The 22,426-nt window shown below is 40.3% G+C and overlaps 1 protein-coding gene across 1 annotated transcript in view; it reads right to left on the bottom strand.

The window, feature by feature from the left end:
* il11ra (interleukin 11 receptor subunit alpha) overlaps nt 1–22,426 on the bottom strand; it is a 160,116-nt gene that overhangs the window by 19,354 nt on the left and 118,336 nt on the right. Inside the window, exons 6-9 of the mRNA XM_061980910.2 lie at nt 15,260–15,423; nt 10,996–11,159; nt 4,252–4,396; nt 3,692–3,784 (exon numbers count right to left, since the gene is read on the bottom strand). Coding sequence (XP_061836894.2) covers nt 3,692–3,784; nt 4,252–4,396; nt 10,996–11,159; nt 15,260–15,423 — 566 coding nt within the window. The remainder of the gene's footprint in view (nt 1–3,691; nt 3,785–4,251; nt 4,397–10,995; nt 11,160–15,259; nt 15,424–22,426) is intronic.

Raw genomic sequence — 22,426 nt, 5'->3', positions numbered from 1 at the left:
ATATTTATTCATTGCACACAGACTGATGCATTCAAATGTTTATTTCATTTAATTTTGATGATTTGAAGTGGCAACAAATGAAAATCCAAAATTCCGTGTGTCACAAAATGAGAATATTACTTAAGGCTAATACAAAAAAGGGATTTTTAGAAATGTTGGCCAACTGAAAAGTATGAAAATGAAAAATATGAGCATGTACAATACTCAATACTTGGTTGGAGCTCCTTTTGCCTCAATTACTGCGTTAATGCGGCGTGGCATGGAGTTGATGAGTTTCTGGCACTGCTCAGGTGTTATGAGAGCCCAGGTTGCTCTGATAGTGGCCTTCAACTCTTCTGCGTTTTTGGGTCTGGCATTCTGCATCTTCCTTTTCACAATACCCCACAGATTGTCTATGGGGCTAAGGTCAGGGGAGTTGGCGGGCCAATTTAGAACAGAAATACCATGGTCCGTAAACCAGGCACGGGTAGATTTTGCGCTGTGTGCAGGCGCCAAGTCCTGTTGGAACTTGAAATCTCCATCTCCATAGAGCAGGTCAGCAGCAGGAAGCATGAAGTGCTCTAAAACTTGCTGGTAGACGGCTGCGTTGACCCTGGATCTCAGGAAACAGAGTGGACCGACACCAGCAGATGACATGGCACCCCAAACCATCACTGATGGTGGAAACTTTACACTAGACTTCAGGCAACGTGGATCCTGTGCCTCTCCTGTCTTCCTCCAGACTCTGGGACCTCGATTTCCAAAGGAAATGCTAAATTTGCATGGTTGGGTGATGGTTTGGGGTGCCATGTCATCTGCTGGTGTCGGTCCACTCTGTTTCCTGAGATCCAGGGTCAACGCAGCCGTCTACCAGCAAGTTTTAGAGCACTTCATGCTTTTTTGTATTAGCCTTAAGTAATATTCTAATTTTGTGACACACGGAATTTTGGATTTTCATTTGTTGCCACTTCAAATCATCAAAATTAAATGAAATAAACATTTGAATGCATCAGTCTGTGTGCAATGAATAAATATAATGTACAAGTTACACCTTTTGAATGCAATTACTGAAATAAATCAAGTTTTTCAAAATATTCTAATTTACTGGCTTTTACCTGTATATTTAAAAGTGTACTTTTTTAAAAGACACATTCTGATACTATAGGAGAGGTCGGGGCGTGGAGGGTTTTATTTGCAATCTGGGAACGCCTCCACACACGAACACTTTGTAGACAGAAAAAAAGTTATAAATGTGACTGTGGAGCAATATTTATGCAAAATGTTAAGCACTATCTATTATATAGACTAGTGTTGGGCTGCGAGCCACACTCAGAAGGCCGCCAAAAAAGACATGTTTCTCAGCTGTGGTCCATATGGGCTGCAGCGGTGCTCAGTTGTAATTCACTTTTCCACCACTTGTGGCAGTAATGACAATAACAGAAGAAGAAGTCTGCAGCTAAAGTCATCGAGAAGTTTAAGTGCAAAAATTATGACTAAAATGGTCAGGGCTGTGTTGTCATTTTGTACTTTTAGCGTCTCTTCACTGGCTCCCTGTGCGTTATCGAATCAATTTTAAACTCCTTTTATTTGTTTTTAAATGTCTAAACAACCTCGCGCCAACCTATCTCTCCGACCTCCTTCAGCCTTACTGCCCCACCCGATCCTTAAGATCAGCCGATCAGCTGCTGTTGACGGTCCCTGACACAAGGCTGAAGCTTAGAGGTGACAGAGCTTTCGCCGTTGCTGCTCCCAAGCTCTGGAATGACCTACCTCTGAATGTTAGACAAGCCTCCTCTCTTCCTGTTTTTAAATCTCTCTTAAAAACATACTTTTATTCCATGGCTTTTAACACTGAGTGATATCCATCCTGCAATGGCGCCCCATAATACACCTGCTGTGAACCTGTTTTTATGTTTTTATGTTTTTATTTATTCTATTTTATTTATTTATTTTTTATCGTGTTCTGTTTGTGTTGTGTTGTGTTTGCTCGGTACTCGTTTTATCTTTTAACCTGTCCATTGTACAGCACTTTGGCTACCCCTGTGGTAAATTTTAAATGTGCTTTATAAATAAAGTTGATTTGATTTGATTTGATTTAAGTTGTATTGATTGTTTCATTAAAACCTCTTTTTTTAAGGCCCAAGCTGTTTGTTTACATGCTGTTTTTATTTCTCTTTGCTATTTGGGCTTATTGGACCCTAATTAGAATAAAAACTAAGAATCATATTTTGATACGATGTACTTAGTCCATAAGTACACAAATGTGTACTTCATGTGTAGTGACATGCTAATTCTTATTTTTACACTTTTTTTCCCCCCAAATTCCATTGTATGTTATACTCTTCTGACACCACCAGATGGCAGTATAAGTGTCCACATAAGTGGCCATGAGACCCCAATTCAGTAATGTACACAATTTTGGAAATAAGAGCTAAAAGGTGCTGTCCACGCATGTGGCCACTAAGCCTTTAGAGGTTTTAAGAAACATGTATTATTATTATTCAATATGAATTTAGCCATTATTTATTTTAGAACTGTATGTAAATTAATTTTCTAATCAGTTTTTACGAGTCCTTTCTTTTGAAGTACATTTGATTAGCATTTATTTTTGTAATCAGCCTGACCTAAGCCTTGATAATAATCTTTGTGATAAACACATGGTTTCATCTCATTTTAATTGCATTTTAATTGTCATTGAGAAGTTTGAGTGCAAAAATTATAACTAAAGTGGTCAAGCTGTATTGTCATTTTGTACTTAAATTGTATTGACTGTTTCATTAAGAAACATGTATTATTATTATTCAATATTAATTTAGCCATTATTTATTTTAGAACTGTGTATTTGTATGTACCGTATGTAGTTTTTACGAGTCCTTTCTTTTGCAGTATATTTGATTAGTATTTATTTGTGTAATCAGCCTGACCTAAGCCTTGATAATAATCTTTGTGATAAACACATGGTTTCATCTCATTTTAAAAGGTTTATCCTTTAAACCGTAATATAATTATTGTGTACAATTATAATCAAGAGTACAATTACTAATTTGAGTGGGGCCCAGGCCCTTCCGTAGTGGAAATGTTGGGCCCCGAGGTCAAAAAGGTTGGGAACCCCGACAAGGAAGTGTGTTAAATCACAATTTAATTATCGAATCATAATAGTTTCCCCTTAAATAAGCAAAAGTTGATATTACTATTGACAATACAAAGCGTGGAAACAACTCCAAACCTAAACAAAGCCACATATGAAGAAGAAAATAAAATATTGTGGCATGAAACTGATTGATGGTGACTGACTGAGGACACAATGGGAACACATCTGGTTCACGGCAAATTTAGCAGCTCTGATCACTAGCAGATGCTTTTTTCGACTGCAAAAGTGAGTGCATCATAAGACTTTTGAGAACAATGAGCCTGTATTCCTTTCTGGAGAGGGTGGGGGCTGTTTGCGTATTCAAGAAGTTGTCTCTTCCTGTTTGAATGTTAGACCATCCCGAGATGACGGTATGACTGTATTGATGTGGACTAGTCTCCTGAAGCTTCAGTAAAACATGATAATATTCCTATTCTGTCTTGATGGTCCTTCTTACTCTGCATATATATGTCATCTGAAAGAATTTGGGATTGACCAGTGACTTTAATTCCCTGAGAGGTAGACTGGTGAGACACAACATAAGGAAGGTAAATGGTAAATGCATCATTTGAAGAAGCTTACTGTGAGTCTTTGCAGTGGAGGTCTCCGTCTCTGTGTTGGTGTAAAAGAAATTGTCCAAAAAATTATCCTCTGGAGGTTCAGATGTTACGTAGTCTGCAGGGGAAAGACACAAACACACATTTGTCAAATTTTGCTGTCGACACCAACAGTTGCTCAATGCGATGTGTCCTCGTGAAGAATTTGTGGGAACTTGCGCAAAAAGCATGTGTGACCACACCGTTTTAAGTAAAAGATAAACAAGAAAAACAACTATATATTTACACGGTTTCTTTTAATTACAGAGAATAACCAACATGTCAAATCTTTAATTATAATCAAAGGCTGAGCTGTCACATGTATCCCCATGTCAATAGACGAGGAAGGTTTATTTATAAAGCACTATTCAGAGGCAAGACGATTGAAAGTGTTTTAAGGACGCATAAATTCAACAAAAAATGAGTCTACATTATTCTATGCAAAGTCTGGTTGAACGCACACAATGAATTTGGAGCGGGACAAATAACAATGCCTGATTTTTAAAAACAGTTGTATCTTTTTCCAGAAATGAACGATGTTCTAACCTTCCCACGGTCGTGCAAAAAGCAGATGAGTCCAATCACTCCACTGGCTCTCAGAGTCCACCTCGTCCCTGGCTCGGAGTTGAACCTGATGAAGGTGGCCAGCCAGCGCGTCAAAAATCACGATCTGACTCTCTTCTGTGTAAACCTGATGTAAAGAGGCAGAGAAAGGACAACAGAATAAGGACACCAAAAGCACCAGGGAGATGATAATTAGGGCCCGCATGGCCCATTGTATTTGTAAGGTTTTATTATTCTTTATTCTTCCGCCGCCACAACAAACTGTAATTTGACCCACTTAACATGCTTCAAAACTCACCATACTTGACCCACACATCAGGACATGCGAAAATTACCTTTTTTTAAAAAAAACCGAACCCCACAACTCAAAATTGCGCTCTAGCGCCCCCTAGGAAAAAAAAAACTAGACTGCCTATATCTCCCACTAGGAAGATCGGAGAGACATGAAACAAAAACCTGTATGTAGGTCTGACTTAGACCTAGTTTTCATAACTGTATATCATCGGGCAGAAATCAACAGGAAGTTGGCAATTCCCCCTTCAAGACAAAAAAGTACTAAAAACAGTCACTTTTGCCTCTTTGAGCTGTAATTTGACCCCCTTAAAACGCTTCAAAACTCACCAAACTGAACGCACACATCAGGACTGGCAAAAAATTGCGATCTAATAAAAAAACCTAACCCCAAATTTAAAAATTGCGCTCTAGAGCAATTTTTTAATAAAACGCAGAAAAAACTGCTCCTCGGAAGAAAAAAATGACAAAACTGCCTGTAACTCCCACTGGGAAAGTCGGAGAGACATGAAACAAAAACCTCTATGTAGGTCTCACTTAGACCTACATTTCATAAATTGACAACCCCCAGCAAAAATCAACAGGAAGTTTGCTATTCCCCCTTCAAAACAACATTTTTGTAAAAACCGGTCACCTTCCTTCAAAATCTATCTGAGCGCGTTTGTCGTTTAGGCTTCAAACTAAAACAGGAGAGAGATTGAACCCTTGTGTATAAAAGTATAGAACAGCTTTTTAATACCTGCTCCGGTTTTGATTTTATGACCCTTCAAAGACCCGCTGCACTGATGCTGCTGCGGTGCTGTTTTTTTAAGATGGCTGCTTAAAAGCAGGAAGCACCAACGTGCCCACACAATGCAGACAAGGTAGGTACACTAGACAAAAGTCTTGGGACACTTCAGACTAAAAGTAGACAAAAGTATTGGGACACTTAGGACTAGCACCTGCCAAATACGCGGGCCCGACCAACGCTGCTTGCAGCTTTAATTATTCTTTATTCTTCCGCCGCCACAACAAACTGTAATTTGACCCACTTAACATGCTTCAAAACTCACCATATTTGACCCACACATCAGGACCTGCGAAAATTACCTTTTTTAAAAAAAACCGAACCCCAAAACTCAAAATTGCGCTCTAGCGCCCCCTAGGAAAAAAAAAACTAGACTGCCTATATCTCCCACTGGGAAGATCGGAGAGACATGAAACAAAAACCTGTATGTAGGTCTGACTTAGACCTAGTTTTCATAATTGTATATCATCGGGCAGAAATCAACAGGAAGTTGGCAATTCCCCCTTCAAGACAAAAAAAGTACTAAAAACAGTCACTTTTGCCTCTTTGAGCTGTAATTTGACCCCCTTAACATGCTTCAAAACTCACCAAACTGAACGCACACATCAGGACTGGCAAAAAATTGCGATCTAATAAAAAAACCTAACCCCAAATTTAAAAATTGCGCTCTAGAGCAATTTTTGAATAAAACGCAGAAAAAACTGCTCCTCGGAAGAAAAAAATGACAAAACTGCCTGTAACTCCCACTGGGAAAGTCAGAGAGACATGAAACAAAAACCTCTCTGTAGGTCTCACTTAGACCTACATTTCATAAATTGACAACCCCTAGCAAAAATCAACAGGACGTTTGCTATTCCCCCTTCAAAACAACATTTTTGTAAAAACCGGTCACCTTCCTTCAAAATCTATCTGAGCGCGTTTGTCGTTTAGGCTTCAGGAGAGAGATTGAACCCTTGTGTATAAAAGTATAGAACAGCTTTTTAATACCTGCTCCGGTTTTGATTTAATGACCCTTCAAAGACCCGCTGCACTGATGCTGCTGCGCTGCTGTTTTTTTAAGATGGCTGCTCAAAAGCAGGAAGCACCAACATGCCCACACAATGCAGACAAGGTAGGTACACTAGACAAAAGTCTTGGGACACTTCAGACTAAAAGTAGACAAAAGTATTGGGACACTTAGGACTAGCACCTGCCAAATACGCGGGCCCGACCAATGCTGCTTGCAGCTTTAATTATTCTTTATTCTTCCGCCGCCACAACAAACTGTAATTTGACCCAGTTAACATGCTTCAAAACTCACCATATTTGACCCACACATCAGGACCTGCGAAAATTACCTTTTTAAAAAAAAAACGAACCCCAAAACTCAAAATTGCGCTCTAGCGCCCCCTAGGAAAAAAAAAACTAGACTGCCTATATCTCCCACTAGGAAGATCGCAGAGACATGAAACAAAAACCTGTATGTAGGTCTGACTTAGACCTAGTTTTCATAATTGTATATCATCGGGCAGAAATCAACAGGAAGTTGTCAATTCCCCCTTCAAGACAAAAAAGTACTAAAAACAGTCACTTTTGCCTCTTTGAGCTGTAATTTGACCCCCTTAACATGCTTCAAAACTCACCAAACTGAACGCACACATCAGGACTGGCAAAAAAATTGCGATCTAATAAAAAAACCTAACCCCAAATTTAAAAATTGCGCTCTAGAGCAATTTTTGAATAAAACGCAGAAAAAACTGCTCCTCGGAAGAAAAAAATGACAAAACTGCCTGTAACTCCCACTGGGAAAGTCGGAGAGACATGAAACAAAAACCTCTATGTAGGTCTCACTTAGACCTACATTTCATAAATTGACAACCCCCAGCAAAAATCAACAGGAAGTTTGCTATTCCCCCTTCAAAACAACATTTTTGTAAAAACCGGTCACCTTCCTTCAAAATCTATGAGCGCGTTTGTCGTTTAGGCTTCAGGAGAGAGATTGAACCCTTGTGTATAAAAGTATAGAACAGCTTTTTAATACCTGCTCCGGTTTTGATTTTATGACCCTTCAAAGACCCGCTGCACTGATGCTGCTGCGCTGCTGTTTTTTTTAAGATGACTGCTCAAAAGCAGGAAGCACCAACGTGCCCACACAATGCAGACAAGGTAGGTACACTAGACAAAAGTCTTGGGACACTTCAGACTAAAAGTAGACAAAAGTATTGGGACACTTAGGACTAGCACCTGCCAAATACGCGGGCCCGACCAACGCTGCTTGCAGCTTTAATTATTCTTTATTCTTCCGCCGCCACAACAAACTGTAATTTGACCCACTTAACATGCTTCAAAACTCACCATATTTGACCCACACATCAGGACCTGCGAAAATTACCTTTTTTTAAAAAAAACGAACCCCAAAACTCAAAATTGCGCTCTAGCGCCCCCTAGGAAAAAAAAAACTAGACTGCCTATATCTCCCACTAGGAAGATCGGAGAGACATGAAACAAAAACCTGTATGTAGGTCTGACTTAGACCTAGTTTTCATAACTGTATATCATCGGGCAGAAATCAACAGGAAGTTGGCAATTCCCCCTTCAAGACAAAAAAGTACTAAAAACAGTCACTTTTGCCTCTTTGAGCTGTAATTTGACCCCCTTAACACGCTTCAAAACTCACCAAACTGAACGCACACATCAGGACTGGCAAAAAATTGCGATCTAATAAAAAAACCTAACCCCAAATTTAAAAATTGCGGTCTAGAGCAATTTTTGAATAAAACGCAGAAAAAACTGCTCCTCGGAAGAAAAAAATGACAAAACTGCCTGTAACTCCCACTGGGAAAGTCGGAGAGACATGAAACAAAAACCTCTATGTAGGTCTCACTTAGACCTACATTTCATAAATTGACAACCCCCAGCAAAAATCAACAGGAAGTTTGCTATTCCCCCTTCAAAACAACATTTTTGTAAAAACCGGTCACCTTCCTTCAAAATCTATCTCCTCTGAGCGCGTTTGTCGTTTAGGCTTCAAACTAAAACAGGAGAGAGATTGAACCCTTGTGTATAAAAGTAAAGAACAGCTTTTTAATACCTGCTCCGGTTTTGATTTTATGACCCTTCAAAGACCCGCTGCACTGATGCTGCTGCGCTGCTGTTTTTTTAAGATGGCTGCTCAAAAGCAGGAAGCACCAACGTGCCCACACAATGCAGACAAGGTAGGTACACTAGACAAAAGTCTTGGGACACTTCAGACTAAAAGTAGACAAAAGTATTGGGACACTTAGGACTAGCACCTGCCAAATACGCGGGCCCGACCAACGCTGCTTGCAGCTTTAATTATTCTTTATTCTTCCGCCGCCACAACAAACTGTAATTTGACCCACTTAACATGCTTCAAAACTCACCATATTTGACCCACACATCAGGACCTGCGAAAATTACCTTTTTTTAAAAAAAACGAACCCCAAAACTCAAAATTGCGCTCTAGCGCCCCCTAGGAAAAAAAAAAAACTAGACTGCCTATATCTCCCACTAGGAAGATCGGAGAGACATGAAACAAAAACCTGTATGTAGGTCTGACTTAGACCTAGTTTTCATAACTGTATATCATCGGGCAGAAATCAACAGGAAGTTGGCAATTCCCCCTTCAAGACAAAAAAGTACTAAAAACAGTCACTTTTGCCTCTTTGAGCTGTAATTTGACCCCCTTAACATGCTTCAAAACTCACCAAACTGAACGCACACATCAGGACTGGCAAAAAATTGCGATCTAATAAAAAAACCTACCCCCAAATTTAAAAATTGCGCTCTAGAGCAATTTTTGAATAAAACGCAGAAAAAACTGCTCCTCGGAAGAAAAAAATGACAAAACTGCCTGTAACTCCCACTGGGAAAGTCAGAGAGACATGAAACAAAAACCTCTCTGTAGGTCTCACTTAGACCTACATTTCATAAATTGACAACCCCCAGCAAAAATCAACAGGACGTTTGCTATTCCCCCTTCAAAACAACATTTTTGTAAAAACCGGTCACCTTCCTTCAAAATCTATCTGAGCGCGTTTGTCGTTTAGGCTTCAGGAGAGAGATTGAACCCTTGTGTATAAAAGTATAGAACAGCTTTTTAATACCTGCTCCGGTTTTGATTTTATGACCCTTCAAAGACCCGCTGCACTGATGCTGCTGCGCTGCTGTTTTTTTAAGATGGCTGCTCAAAAGCAGGAAGCACCAACATGCCCACACAATGCAGACAAGGTAGGTACACTAGACAAAAGTCTTGGGACACTTCAGACTAAAAGTAGACAAAAGTATTGGGACACTTAGGACTAGCACCTGCCAAATACGCGGGCCCGACCAATGCTGCTTGCAGCTTTAATTATTCTTTATTCTTCCGCCGCCACAACAAACTGTAATTTGACCCACTTAACATGCTTCAAAACTCACCATACTTGACCCACACATCAGGACCTGCGAAAATTACCTTTTTTTAAAAAAACCGAACCCCAAAACTCAAAATTGCGCTCTAGCGCCCCCTAGGAAAAAAAAAACTAGACTGCCTATATCTCCCACTAGGAAGATCGGAGAGACATGAAACAAAAACCTGTATGTAGGTCTGACTTAGACCTAGTTTTCATAACTGTATATCATCGGGCAGAAATCAACAGCAAGTTGGCAATTCCCCCTTCAAGACAAAAAAGTACTAAAAACAGTCACTTTTGCCTCTTTGAGCTGTAATTTGACCCCCTTAACATGCTTCAAAACTCACCAAACTGAACGCACACATCAGGACTGGCAAAAAAATTGCGATCTAATAAAAAAACCTAACCCCAAATTTAAAAATTGCGCTCTAGAGCAATTTTTGAATAAAACGCACAAAAAACTGCTCCTCGGAAGAAAAAAATGACAAAACTGCCTGTAACTCCCACTGGGAAAGTCGGAGAGACATGAAACAAAAACCTCTATGTAGGTCTCACTTAGACCTACATTTCATAAATTGACAACCCCCAGCAAAAATCAACAGGAAGTTTGCTATTCCCCCTTCAAAACAACATTTTTGTAAAAACCGGTCACCTTCCTTCAAAATCTATCTCCTCTGAGCGCGTTTGTCGTTTAGGCTTCAAACTAAAACAGGAGAGAGATTGAACCCTTGTGTATAAAAGTATAGAACAGCTTTTAATTACCTGCTCCGGTTTTGATTTTATGACCCTTCAAAGACCCGCTGCACTGATGCTGCTGCGCTGCTGTTTTTTTAAGATGGCTGCTCAAAAGCAGGAAGCACCAACATGCCCACACAATGCAGACAAGGTAGGTACACTAGACAAAAGTCTTGGGACACTTCAGACTAAAAGTAGACAAAAGTATTGGGACACTTAGGACTAGCACCTGCCAAATACGCGGGCCCGACCAACGCTGCTTGCAGCTTTAATTAAGTATTATAATTCATTTTTTTGATCTGCATTGGATGCATGTAAGAATGCAAATTATCCAACTTTAATGAGTAAATGGATGCATTCAAACATTACAGTAAGTTTTTTGTCATATGCGGCTCAAGCTTTATTTGTCTAATAGGAAATAGGATCATTTATGGAAGTGATTGTAAACATAATGTGTATAAATAGGTTTGGTGTGTAGTATCTCAAGACTCTAGTGTATGTACAGAAATAGACACTGACCTCGGACCAGTAAAGAGATCCATGTGGTCTGTATCTAATGTGAAACATTAGGGGAAAAGCGTCATATCTCTGCCAAGAGAAGGGAAAGTTCCATGAGATATTCAGCTTTTTGGGGTGGCCTTCTACCTCCTTCACCAACACAGACTCTGGAGGGTCGGGTTTCACTGCAAGGACAGAGAAAAATGAATCATTTAATTTGCGTTAGAAACAACTGAACACATTCTTGAAAGAGATACATTTTCTTGGAATTTCTGCTTTTTTTCTTTTTATGTTACTTCTGGTGCTTTTACCATGTACTAGTATTTGTATCGGGAAGCTTTTTTGTCAAAAATAATTCTTAGAATTATTAACGGTAATACCAGAGGCTTTTAGGATAAAAATAGTGTCATATTAAAGCAAATTACGACATAAACTGAAGATGCATCTTCTGCTCATTAAAACATATTAACTACAAAAGCAAGTCCATTTTGAGAATATATTCATCAACACAGGAAATTCTTAAAGGGGATTTATGGTGAATTTAGTCTTTTCTGGTGTATAAATCATACTTGCCAACCTTGAGACCTCCGATTTCGGGAGGGGGGGGGGGGGGGGTGGTCGGGGTTGGGGTGGGGGGCGTAGTTGGGGGCGTGGTTAAGATATATATATATATATATGTATATATAAGAAATACTTGACTTTCAGTGAATTCTAGCTATATACATATATATATTTTATTACATATAAATATATATATATATATATATATATATATATATATATATACACATATATATATATATATATATATATATATTTATATATATATATATATATATATAAAGAAATACTTGAATTTCAGTGTTCATTTATTTACACATTTACACACACATAACACTCATCTACTCATTGTTGAGTTAAGGGTTGAATTGTCCATCCTTGTTCTATTCTCTGTCACTATTTCAGAACACACACATTATAAAATATACATTATAAAATCAATAAGAAAACGGGAGTATCATACTTGCCAACCTTGAGACCTCCGATTTCGGGAGGTGGGGGGTGGGGGGTGGGGCGGGGGGCGTGGTTGGGGGCGTGGTTAAGATATATATATATAAGAAATACTTGACTTTCAGTGAATTCTAGCTATATATATATATATATATATATATATATATATATATATATATATATATATATATATATATATATATATATATTATTACATATATATATATATACACATATATATATATATACACAGTATATATATAAATAATTAAATAAAATATATACTTGAATTTCAGTGTTCATTTATTTACACATATACACAAACACATAACACTCATCTACTCATTGTTGAGTTAAGGGTTGAATTGTCCATCCTTGTTCTATTCTCTGTCACTATTTCAGAACACCCATCCATCCATCCATTTTCTACCGCTTATTCCCTTTGGGGTCGCGGGGGGCGCTGGAGCCTATCTCAGCTACAATCGGGCGGAAGAACACACACATTATAAAAATATACATTATAAAATCAATAAGAAAACGGGACCTCTAATTTGGGAGTCTGAATTAGAATCAGAAGTTCCTATATAAACATTGCGCACTCACGTCGCCTTTTTGTATTGATTACTGCAGCCGTGCACTGGATTCATTCACAAATACAAACTACAACTCACAAACACTTTAGAGTTAGGCTCCACCATCAGAATGTGTACTTAAACTTATAAAGATCACATGGATATTATTCAGTGAGTTGATTCACCAAAACTAACCTGTTATACAGGAGGAAAAAGCACACAGGACGTTTCAATTGCTCACAGATTGGTCGCGCTCATCAGAATGACAAGACACTTCCGGTCTGCAGGTGATAGCATTCAATTGGGAAGAAACGCCCTACTGCCCAATGTGAATACTGATAAATCTGTAATGACAGCTCCAAAAACGAATTCAAACCACAAAATAAAATAAATAAATCAACACGAAAATGTGACACATTATGGGTGGGTCACATATGCATGTACAGTAGATGGCAGTATTGTCCTCTTTAAAAGTGTCACAACATTGCTGTTTACGGCAGACAAACTGCTTTACGGTAGACGCTGTTGTTGTGTGTTGTTACCGCGCTGGGAGGACGTTAATGAAACTGCCTAACAATAATCACACATAAGAAACCAAGAACTCACCCTCGATCATTAGCTGTTTATATGGTGGGAAAGCGGACGTGAGAACAGGCTGTCAACACGTCACTCAGGTCCGCATGGAGCTGGAGGGGGCGTGGCCTCCAGCTCCGCCTGAATTTCGGGAGATTTTCGGGAGAAAATTTGTCCCGGGAGGTTTTCGGGAGAGGCGCTGAATTTCGGGAGTCTCCCGGAAAATCCGGGAGGGTTGGCAAGTATGGTATAAATGGTCTTACAAGGTTGGACACCCGTGTTAAACAAAGCCAAAGCATCAAATCATAAAGTTCACGCAGTTCTGGATGCCTCTGTTCGCGGGGTTTTGCAGTACGTATTTAGACATTGAGTAAAGCGCTAGTTTGAACTATGAGAAAAAATAAGGATTGTTTTCATCTCGTCTTCACCTGTGCATAATATCACACACATGCAACATGCAGTGACATAAAAGCAGCTTTTTTACACATACCGTATTTTCCGCACTATTAGCCGCACCTAAAAACCACAAATTTACTCAAAAGCTGACAGTGCGGCTTATAACCCGGTGCGCTTTATATATGGATTAATATTAAGATTCATTTTCATAAAGTTTCGGTCTCGCAACTACGGTAAACAGCCGCCATCTTTTTTCCCCGTAGAAGAGGAAGTGCTTCTTCTTCTACGCAAGCAACCGCCAAGGTAAGCACCCGCCCCCATAGAACAGGAAGCGCTTCTTCTTCTACTGTAAGCAACCACCCGCCCACGTAGAAGAAGAAGAAGAAGCGCGCGGATATTACGTTTCATTTCCTTTGTGTGTTTACATCTGTAAAGACCACAAAATGGCTCCTACTAAGCGACAGGTTTCCGGTTCATGAAAAGACGCAATCTCTCCATCCGCACACGGACTACTATTTCACAGCAACTGCCTAAAGACTTTCAAGAAAAGCTGGCTACTTTCCGTGCATATTGTAAAAACAAGATAGCTGAAAAAAAGATCCGGCCAGAGAACATTATCAACATGGACGAGGTTCCACTGACTTTTGATATTCCTGTGAACCGCACTGTGGATACAACGGGAGCACGTACGGTGAATATTCGCACCACAGGGAATGAGAAGTCATCCTTCACTGTGGTTCTAGCTTGCCATGCTAATGGCCAGAAACTTCCACCCATGGTGATATTCAAAAGGAAGACCTTGCCAAAAGAGACCTTTCCAGCCGGCGTCATCATAAAAGCTAACTCGAAGGGATGGATGGATGAAGAAAAGATGAGCGAGTGGTTAAGGTAAGTTTACGCGAAGAGGCCGGGTGGCTTTTTTCACGCAGCTCTGTCCATGTTGATATACGTATGTTTGTGATTGCACATTTGCGTACATTTTGGGAGTGAACAGAGTTGTTAGAACGCTGGTTTTTAATATATTATTAAAGTTTGACTGACCTATCTGACTGTTTTTTTGACATTCCTTTAGCGCAGTTAGATGCGGCTTCCAACACGGGGCGGCTTATAGGTGGACAAAGTTTTGAAATATGCCGTTCATTGAAGGCGCGGCTTATAACCCAGGGCGCCTTATGGTGCGGAAAATACGGTAATAATGAGCCACACTGTGAACCCACACCAAACAAGAATGACAAACAAATTTCGGGAGAACATCTGCACCGTAACACAACATAAACACAACAGGACAAATACCCAGAATCCCAAGCAGCCCTAACTCTTCCGGGATACATTATACACCCCCCCCTGGTCTAGTCTCTTACGTGAATGAGCTAAATAATACTATTTGATATTTTACGCTAATGTGTTAATCATTTCACACATAAGTCGCTCCTGAGTATAAGTCGCACCTCCCGGCCAAACTATGAAAAAAACTGCGACTTATAGTCCGAAAAATACGGTAAGTGTCAAAATCTTTCAACGTAGAAATATTACATGGTGTGCATGTCTGACTGTAGAGAATAAGAGTCTGAAACAATTATCTGTAGTAAAAATCGCATGTGCCCTGAAATGCTTGTTGTTTTTTTTCAACATCACAGTATAAAGGACATCCGGATAACATGAGTTATATACAGCAGTACTGCAAGTGGATGACGACAAAAATATTTCAATGCCTCTTCACAAGAAGTACTTACAGAGCTTGTCTAACTTAAACCGGGCAAATGTGGTCTCAGACCCGAGGACGTTGGTGGCAGTGATTCTCAGGGTGTGAATGGTCTGCCAGAAGGATGGGTGATCCACATAACAGTTCTGGTGGACAGTGTCCATGAGGCATGGCTGCCACTCCTGACCGGTGCCCCTTGAAATAGAAAAAACACATGTTTAAGATAAAAATAAAAAGATAAAAAGATAAAACACTCATATAAGACGAGGGCCATGCGGGCCCTAACAATGGGCCATAAGGACCTATTGAATTTGTAAGGTTTTATTCTTTCTTTATTATTATTCTTCCGCCGCCTCTTTGAGCACTAATTTGACCCACTTAACATGCTTCAAAACTCACCATATTTGACCCACACATCAGGACCTGCGAAAATTGTCTTTTAATAAAAATTAAAAAAAAAAAAAACTCAAAATTGCGCTCTAGCGCCCCCTAGGAAAAAAAAAAAAACTAGACTGCCTGTAACTCCTACTAGGAAGGTCGGAGAGACATGAAACAAAAACCTCTATGTAGGTTTGACTTAGACCTAACTTTGTATATCCTCGGGCAAAAATCAACAGGAAGTTGGCAATTCCCCCTTCAAGACAAAAATGTACTAAAAACAGTCACTTTTGCCTCTTTGAGCTGTAATTTGACCCCCTTAACATGCTTCAAAACTCACCAAACTGAACGCACACATCAGGACTGGCAAAAAGTGTGATCTAATAAAAAAACCTAACTCCAAATCTCAAAACTGTGCTCTAGCGCAATTTTTTAATAAAACGCAGAAAAAACTGCTCCTCGGATGAAAAAACTGACAAAACTGCCTGTAACTCCCACTGGAAAGGTCGGAGAGAGATGAAACAAAAACCTTTATGTAGGTCTCACTTAGACCTACATTTCATAAATTGACAACCCCCAGCAAAAATCAACAGGAAGTTTGCTATTCCCCCTTCAAAACAAAATTTTTGTAAAAACCGGTCACCTTTCTTCAAAATCTATCTCCTCTGAGCGCGTTTGTCGTTTCGGCTTCAAACTAACACAGGGGAGAGATTGAACCCTTGTGATTAAAAGTATAGATGGGATTTTTAATATCTGCTCCGGTTTTGATTTTATGACCCTTCAAAAACCCGCTGCGCTGATGCTGCTGTGCTGCTGTTTTTTTAAGATGGCTGCTTAAAAGCAGGAAGCACCAACGTGCCCACACAATGCAGACAAGGTAGGTACACTAGACAAAAGTCTTGGGACACTTCAGACTAAAAGTAGACAAAAGTATTGGGACACTTAGGACTAGCACCTGCCAAATACGCGGGCCCGACCAATGCTGCTTGCAGCTTTAATTATTATTCTTCCACCGCCTCTTTGAGCACTAATTTGACCCACTTAACATGCTTCAAAACTCACCATATTTGACCCACACATCAGGACCTGCGAAAATTGTCTTTTAATAAAAAAAATGAACCCCAAAACTCAAAATTGCGCTCTAGCGCCCCCTAGGAAAAAAAAAAACTAGACTGCCTGTAACTCCCACTAGGAAGGTCGGAGAGACATGAAACAAAAACCTCTATGTAGGTTTGACTTAGACCTAACTTTCATAATAGTATATTCTCGGGCAAAAATCAACAGGAAGTTGGCAATTCCCCCTTCAAGACAAAAAAGTACTAAAAACAGTCACTTTTGCCTTTTTGAGCTGTAATTTGACCCCCTTAACATGCTTCAAAACTCACCAAACTGAACGCACACATCAGGACTGGCAAAAATTGTGATCTAATAAAAAAAACCTAACCCCAAATTTAAAAATTGTGCTCTAGAGCAATTTTTGAATAAAACGGAGAAAAAACTGATCCTCGGAAGAAAAAAATGACAAAACTGCCTGTAACTCCCACTGGGAAGGTCGGAGAGACACGAAACAAAATCCTCTCCATGGGTCTCACTTAGACCTACATTTCATAAATTGACAACCCCCAGCAAAAATCTACAAGAAGCTTGCTATTCCCCCTTCAACACAACATTTTTGTAAAAAACGGTCACCTTTCTTCAAACATTATCTCCTCTGAGCGTGTTTGTTGTTTCGGCTTCAAACTAACACAGGAGAGAGATTGAACCCTTTTGATTCAAAGTTATCGAAAGAGTTTTAATACCGGCTCCGGTTTTGATTTTATGACCCTTCAAAGAGCCGCTGCGCTGATGCTGCTGTTTTTTCAAGAAGGCTGCTTAAAAGCAGGAAGCACCAGCGTGCCCACACAATGCAGACAAGGTAGGTACACTAGACAAAAGTATTGGGACAATTCGGACTAAAAGTAGACAAAAGTATTGGGACACTTATGACGAAAACTGAACAAAAGTATTGGGACACTTAGGACTAGCACCTGCCAAATATGCGGGCCCGACCAATGCTGCTTGCAGCTTTAATTTTTTTGTTTGTTTTTTTTAGCCGGGCCGGAGCAGGAGGGGATAGAAAGAGGAAAAAAAAGGAAGACAGAGGGGGAAATTGTGGGGACAAGAGGGGGATAAGACAGAGAGACAACAACAACAACAACAACAACAATATAGCAACATCAGCAAATAGGATATGTACAAATATGATAGTAAAAGTGATAGCAAAGAAGCAGTTAGTGAAATAAATAACACAGAAATGACAATGAGCATTATTACACTACAAATGGAGCAATACAAATACCAATAGAAATATCACTATTGATAATGAATATCAATAATAATTAAAGCTGCAAGCAGCATTGGTCGGGCCCGCGTATTTGGCAGGTGCTAGTCCTAAGTGTCCCAATACTTTTGTTCAGTTTTCGTCATAAGTGTCCCAATACTTTTGTCTACTTTTAGTCCGAATTGTCCCAATACTTTTGTCTAGTGTACCTACCTTGTCTGCATTGTGTGGGCACGCTGGTGCTTCCTGCTTTTAAGCAGCCTTCTTGAAAAAACAGCAGCATCAGCGCAGCGGCTCTTTGAAGGGTCATAAAATCAAAATCGGAGCCGGTATTAAAACTCTTTCGATAACTTTTAATCAAAAGGGTTCAATCTCTCTCCTGTGTTAGTTTGAAGCCGAAACAACAAACACGCTCAGAGGAGATAATGTTTGAAGAAAGGTGACCGGTTTTTACAAAAATGTTGTGTTGAAGGGGGAATAGCAAGCTTCTTGTAGATTTTTGCTGGGGGTTGTCAATTTATGAAATGTAGGTCTAAGTGAGACCTACGGAGAGGATTTTGTTTCATGTCTCTCCGACCTTCCCAGTGGGAGTTACAGGCAGTTTTGTCATTTTTTTCTTCCGAGGAGCAGTTTTTTCTACGTTTTATTCAAAAATTGCTCTAGAGCGCAATTTTTAAATTTGGGGTTAGGTTTTTTTATTAGATCACAATTTTTGCCATTCTTGATGTGTGCGTTCAGTTTGGTGAGTTTTGAAGCGTGTTCAAATTACAGCTCAAAGAGGCAAAAGTGACTGTTTTTAGTACTTTTTTGTCTTGAAGGGGGAATTGCCAACTTCCTGTTGATTTTTTCCCGATGATATACAATTATGAAAACTAGGTCTAAGTCAGACCTACATACAGGTTTTTGTTTCATGTCTCTCCGATCTTCCTAGTGGGAGATATAGGCAGCCTAGTTTTTTTTTCTTTTCCTAGGGGGCGCTAGAGCGCAATTTTGAGTTTTGAGGTTTGGTTTTTTTTTAAAAAGGTAATTTTTGCAGGTCCTGATGTGTGGGTCAAATATGGTGAGTTTTGAAGCATGTTAAGTGGGTCAAATTACAGTTTAATGTGGCGGCGGAAGAATAAAGAATAAAGAATAAAACCTTACAAATTCAATAGGTCCTTATGTCCCATTGCATAAGGACTCCCTTTGGTAGTCCTTATACAATGGGCCATGCGGGCCCTAATTATCTCTATTATCAACAATACAGTTGTTCAAATGCAACAATACATATACTTAATGATAACTTGAAATACAAAAGAAAGTAGATAAGAAAGAGAAGCCAACTATATTAACCTTGTAGATTGTTATAGTAACAATTGGTTAAGCTTTGTCAGTGTGCCATGTGTTACCCAGTTTCCCCTAGGGCAGGGGGTCGGCAACCCGCGGCTCTAGAGCCGCATGCGGCTCTTTAGCGCCGCCCTAGTGGCTCTCTGGAGCTTTTTCAAAAATGTATGAAAAATGGAAAAAGATGACGGGAAAAAATCTATTTTTTGTTTTAATATGGTTTCTGTAGGAGGACAAACATGACACAAACCTCCCCGATTGTTACAAAGCACACTGTTTATACTAAACACGCTTCACTGATTCGAGTATTTGGTGAGCGCCGTTTTGTCTTACTAATTTTGGCGGTCCTTGAACTCACCGTAGTTTGTTTACATGTATAACTTTCTCCGACTTTCTAGGACGTGTTTTATGCCACTTCTTTTTCCGTCTCATTTTGTCCACCAAACTTTTAAGGTTGTGCATGAAAGGTGAGTTTTGTTGATGTTATTGACTTGTGTGGAGTGCTAATCAGACATATTTGGTCACTGCATGACTGCAAGCTAATCGATGCTAACATGCTATTTAGGCTAGCTATATGTACATATTGCATCATTATGCCTCATTTGTAGCTATATTTGAGCTCATTTAGTTTCCTTTAAGTCCTCTTAATTCAATTTATATCTCATGACACACTATCTGTATGTAATATGGCTTTTAATTTTTTGCGGCTCCAGACAGATTTGTTTTTGTATTTTTGGTCCAATATGGCTCTTTCAACATTTTAGGTTGCCGACCCCTGCCCTAGGGAAACAACGTCAATACATGTTTGATGAAACGTGATTATATGCATGAGTGTATATGTACTTATATATGTACATGTATGTGTATATGTATGTTTGTACAGTGAGTGTATATGTACAGTATGTGTATTTATGTACAGTGAATGTATATGTACATGTATGTGTATATTGTCGGAGGCAGATATTTACATATATCCGAACTTAAGTTGTACTTCTTCCATTTCTTTGTCATATTTGAAAACAGCTCGTGTTTTCCATTTCTTCTCTTGATGCTCTGTCAGCAAGTGTACTGTGTGTGTTAACCTTGAGTTCTTTGGAATGTGTTTTGACTAGCATTTGTTTTGTCTACAGAGGTGGGACGAGAGAGAGGGTGGTGGGATCGGGAAGACAGACCATTTTGGGAGGCGCAATAGAATGTTCTAGGGTTAGACTGGTCTCAATCAATGTATATTGGCAAAGCTTTGAGAATATACAACAAAATACCTATTCTGTCTCTGGTGGTTTTTCAACTCAGCTTTAAGTGTCGGAAAGAACTTGGGAGCGAATTGTGACTTGAATTCCCTGGGAGGAACAACTGGTCCAAAATGCAACAATTTGGGGGCTCGTCCATATGTATGTTTGTACAGTGAATGTATATGTACAGTATGTGTATATAGGGGTGTAACGGTACGTGTATTTGTATTGAACCGTTTCGGTACGGGGGTTCCGGTTCGGTTCGGAGGTGTACCGAACGAGTTTCCACACGGACATATTAAGTAGCGTAACGCACGTTGTGTAAACAATGCACACCGAGGCACAACACACGGCATGCTAGCAGCTAACGGGCTAGGATAGACTGACCATACGTCTTCTTTTCACCGGACATGTCCTCTTTTGCGGAGCTGTCAGGGCGGAGTTTCTTAAATGCCTCAAATGTCCGGCATTTTGAGTTTGGGTTGCGTGTATTTTCAATGTACGTTCAGGGTTAAGAAGGGGTTAAAAACAAAACAAACAGCAGCATTGGTGAGGGAGGGGCAGAGACAGAGAGAGAGAGAGAGTTATGATAAACGTGGATACGTCGCTTTTTATCCATAGATATATCACATTCATTTTTTTATTATCTATAGCAGGGGTGTCGAAAGTGTGCCCCGGAGGCCATTTGCGGCCCACAGCTAATGTTTTAAAGGCCCACGGCACATTCTAAAAAATACTATTAAAATAAACAAAAACATAACAAAAGTGAAATAAAAAATCTTAAAGGTTAAATGTAATTTAGAAAAAGTTGCAATGTTGACTAATAAAACAAAGCTGTTTTTCTTTTCTTTCAAACTGTCATTGCTCAAAACATAATAGTGAATCAAAATCAATGTTATTATGAATTATTGACCTATCCAAGGTTCCCATTACTTCACGTCAAATATTCCACTAAGAAAAATATTTTTGGTGGAAGATTTTGCAAATTTGGTAAATAAATAACCAAAAAATTTTTATTTTGTTGTTTTCTTACTGTACCGAAAATGAACCGAACCGTGACCTCTAAACCGAGGTACGTACCGAACCGAAATTTTTGTGTACTGTTACACCCCTATGTGTATATTAGAGATGCGCGGTTTGCGGGCACAACCGCGGAGTCCGCGGATTATCCGCGGATCGGGCGGATGAAATAAAAAAAAATTAGATTTTATCCGCGGGTCGGGTCGGGTCGGGTCGGGTCGGGTCGGGTCGGGCGGTTGAAATAAAAAAAAATTAGATTTTAAATAGATTCAGGCGGGTGGCAGTTAAACCAATTCGGAAATATATATACATAGTTAAATGTTGTTACCCACATACGAAAAACGAGCAGGCACCTGCAGCATATGCCACAACAGAAGAAAAAAAAAAAAAAGAGATGGACACTTTTACGGAGCGGAGAAGGGACGCCTCGCCGGGGTCCGGGACCGAGGCCCCTTCCCCCGAGAGGGCCCCACCGGGAGCCGTAGCTGAGGCGATCCGCGAGAAGGGCCCGACGCACGTCCAGGGTCACCACCGCGCCCACCGCACCGACACCCCGCCTCGTCCGCCTTCGCCGCGGCCGGCGTCACGCGCAGCAGGTAAGCAGCTTACCTGCCCGCCACCCCCGTGGCCGGGGGCTCGTAACAGGGGTCACTCCGCGCGCTCCGCCCGCGCATCTTACCTGCCCGCCACCCCTGTTGCCGGGGGCGCGTAACAGGGGCCACTCCGCGCGCAGTGCGCTCACGAAAGGGGTGGGGCTCACCCTGGTTGATATAGACAGCAGGACGGTGGCCATGGAAGTCGGAACCCGCTAAGGAGTGTGTAACAACCCACCTGCCGAATCAACTAGCCCTGAAAATGGATGGCGCTGGAGCGTCGGGCCCACACCCGGCCGTCGCCGGCAGCGAGACGCGCTTGGAGGTGCGCT

This window comes from Nerophis lumbriciformis, linkage group LG20 (genome assembly GCF_033978685.3).
Source record: "Nerophis lumbriciformis linkage group LG20, RoL_Nlum_v2.1, whole genome shotgun sequence".
Lineage (NCBI taxonomy): Eukaryota > Metazoa > Chordata > Actinopteri > Syngnathiformes > Syngnathidae > Nerophis > Nerophis lumbriciformis.
This window is presented reverse-complemented; position numbering and strand designations above follow the sequence as displayed.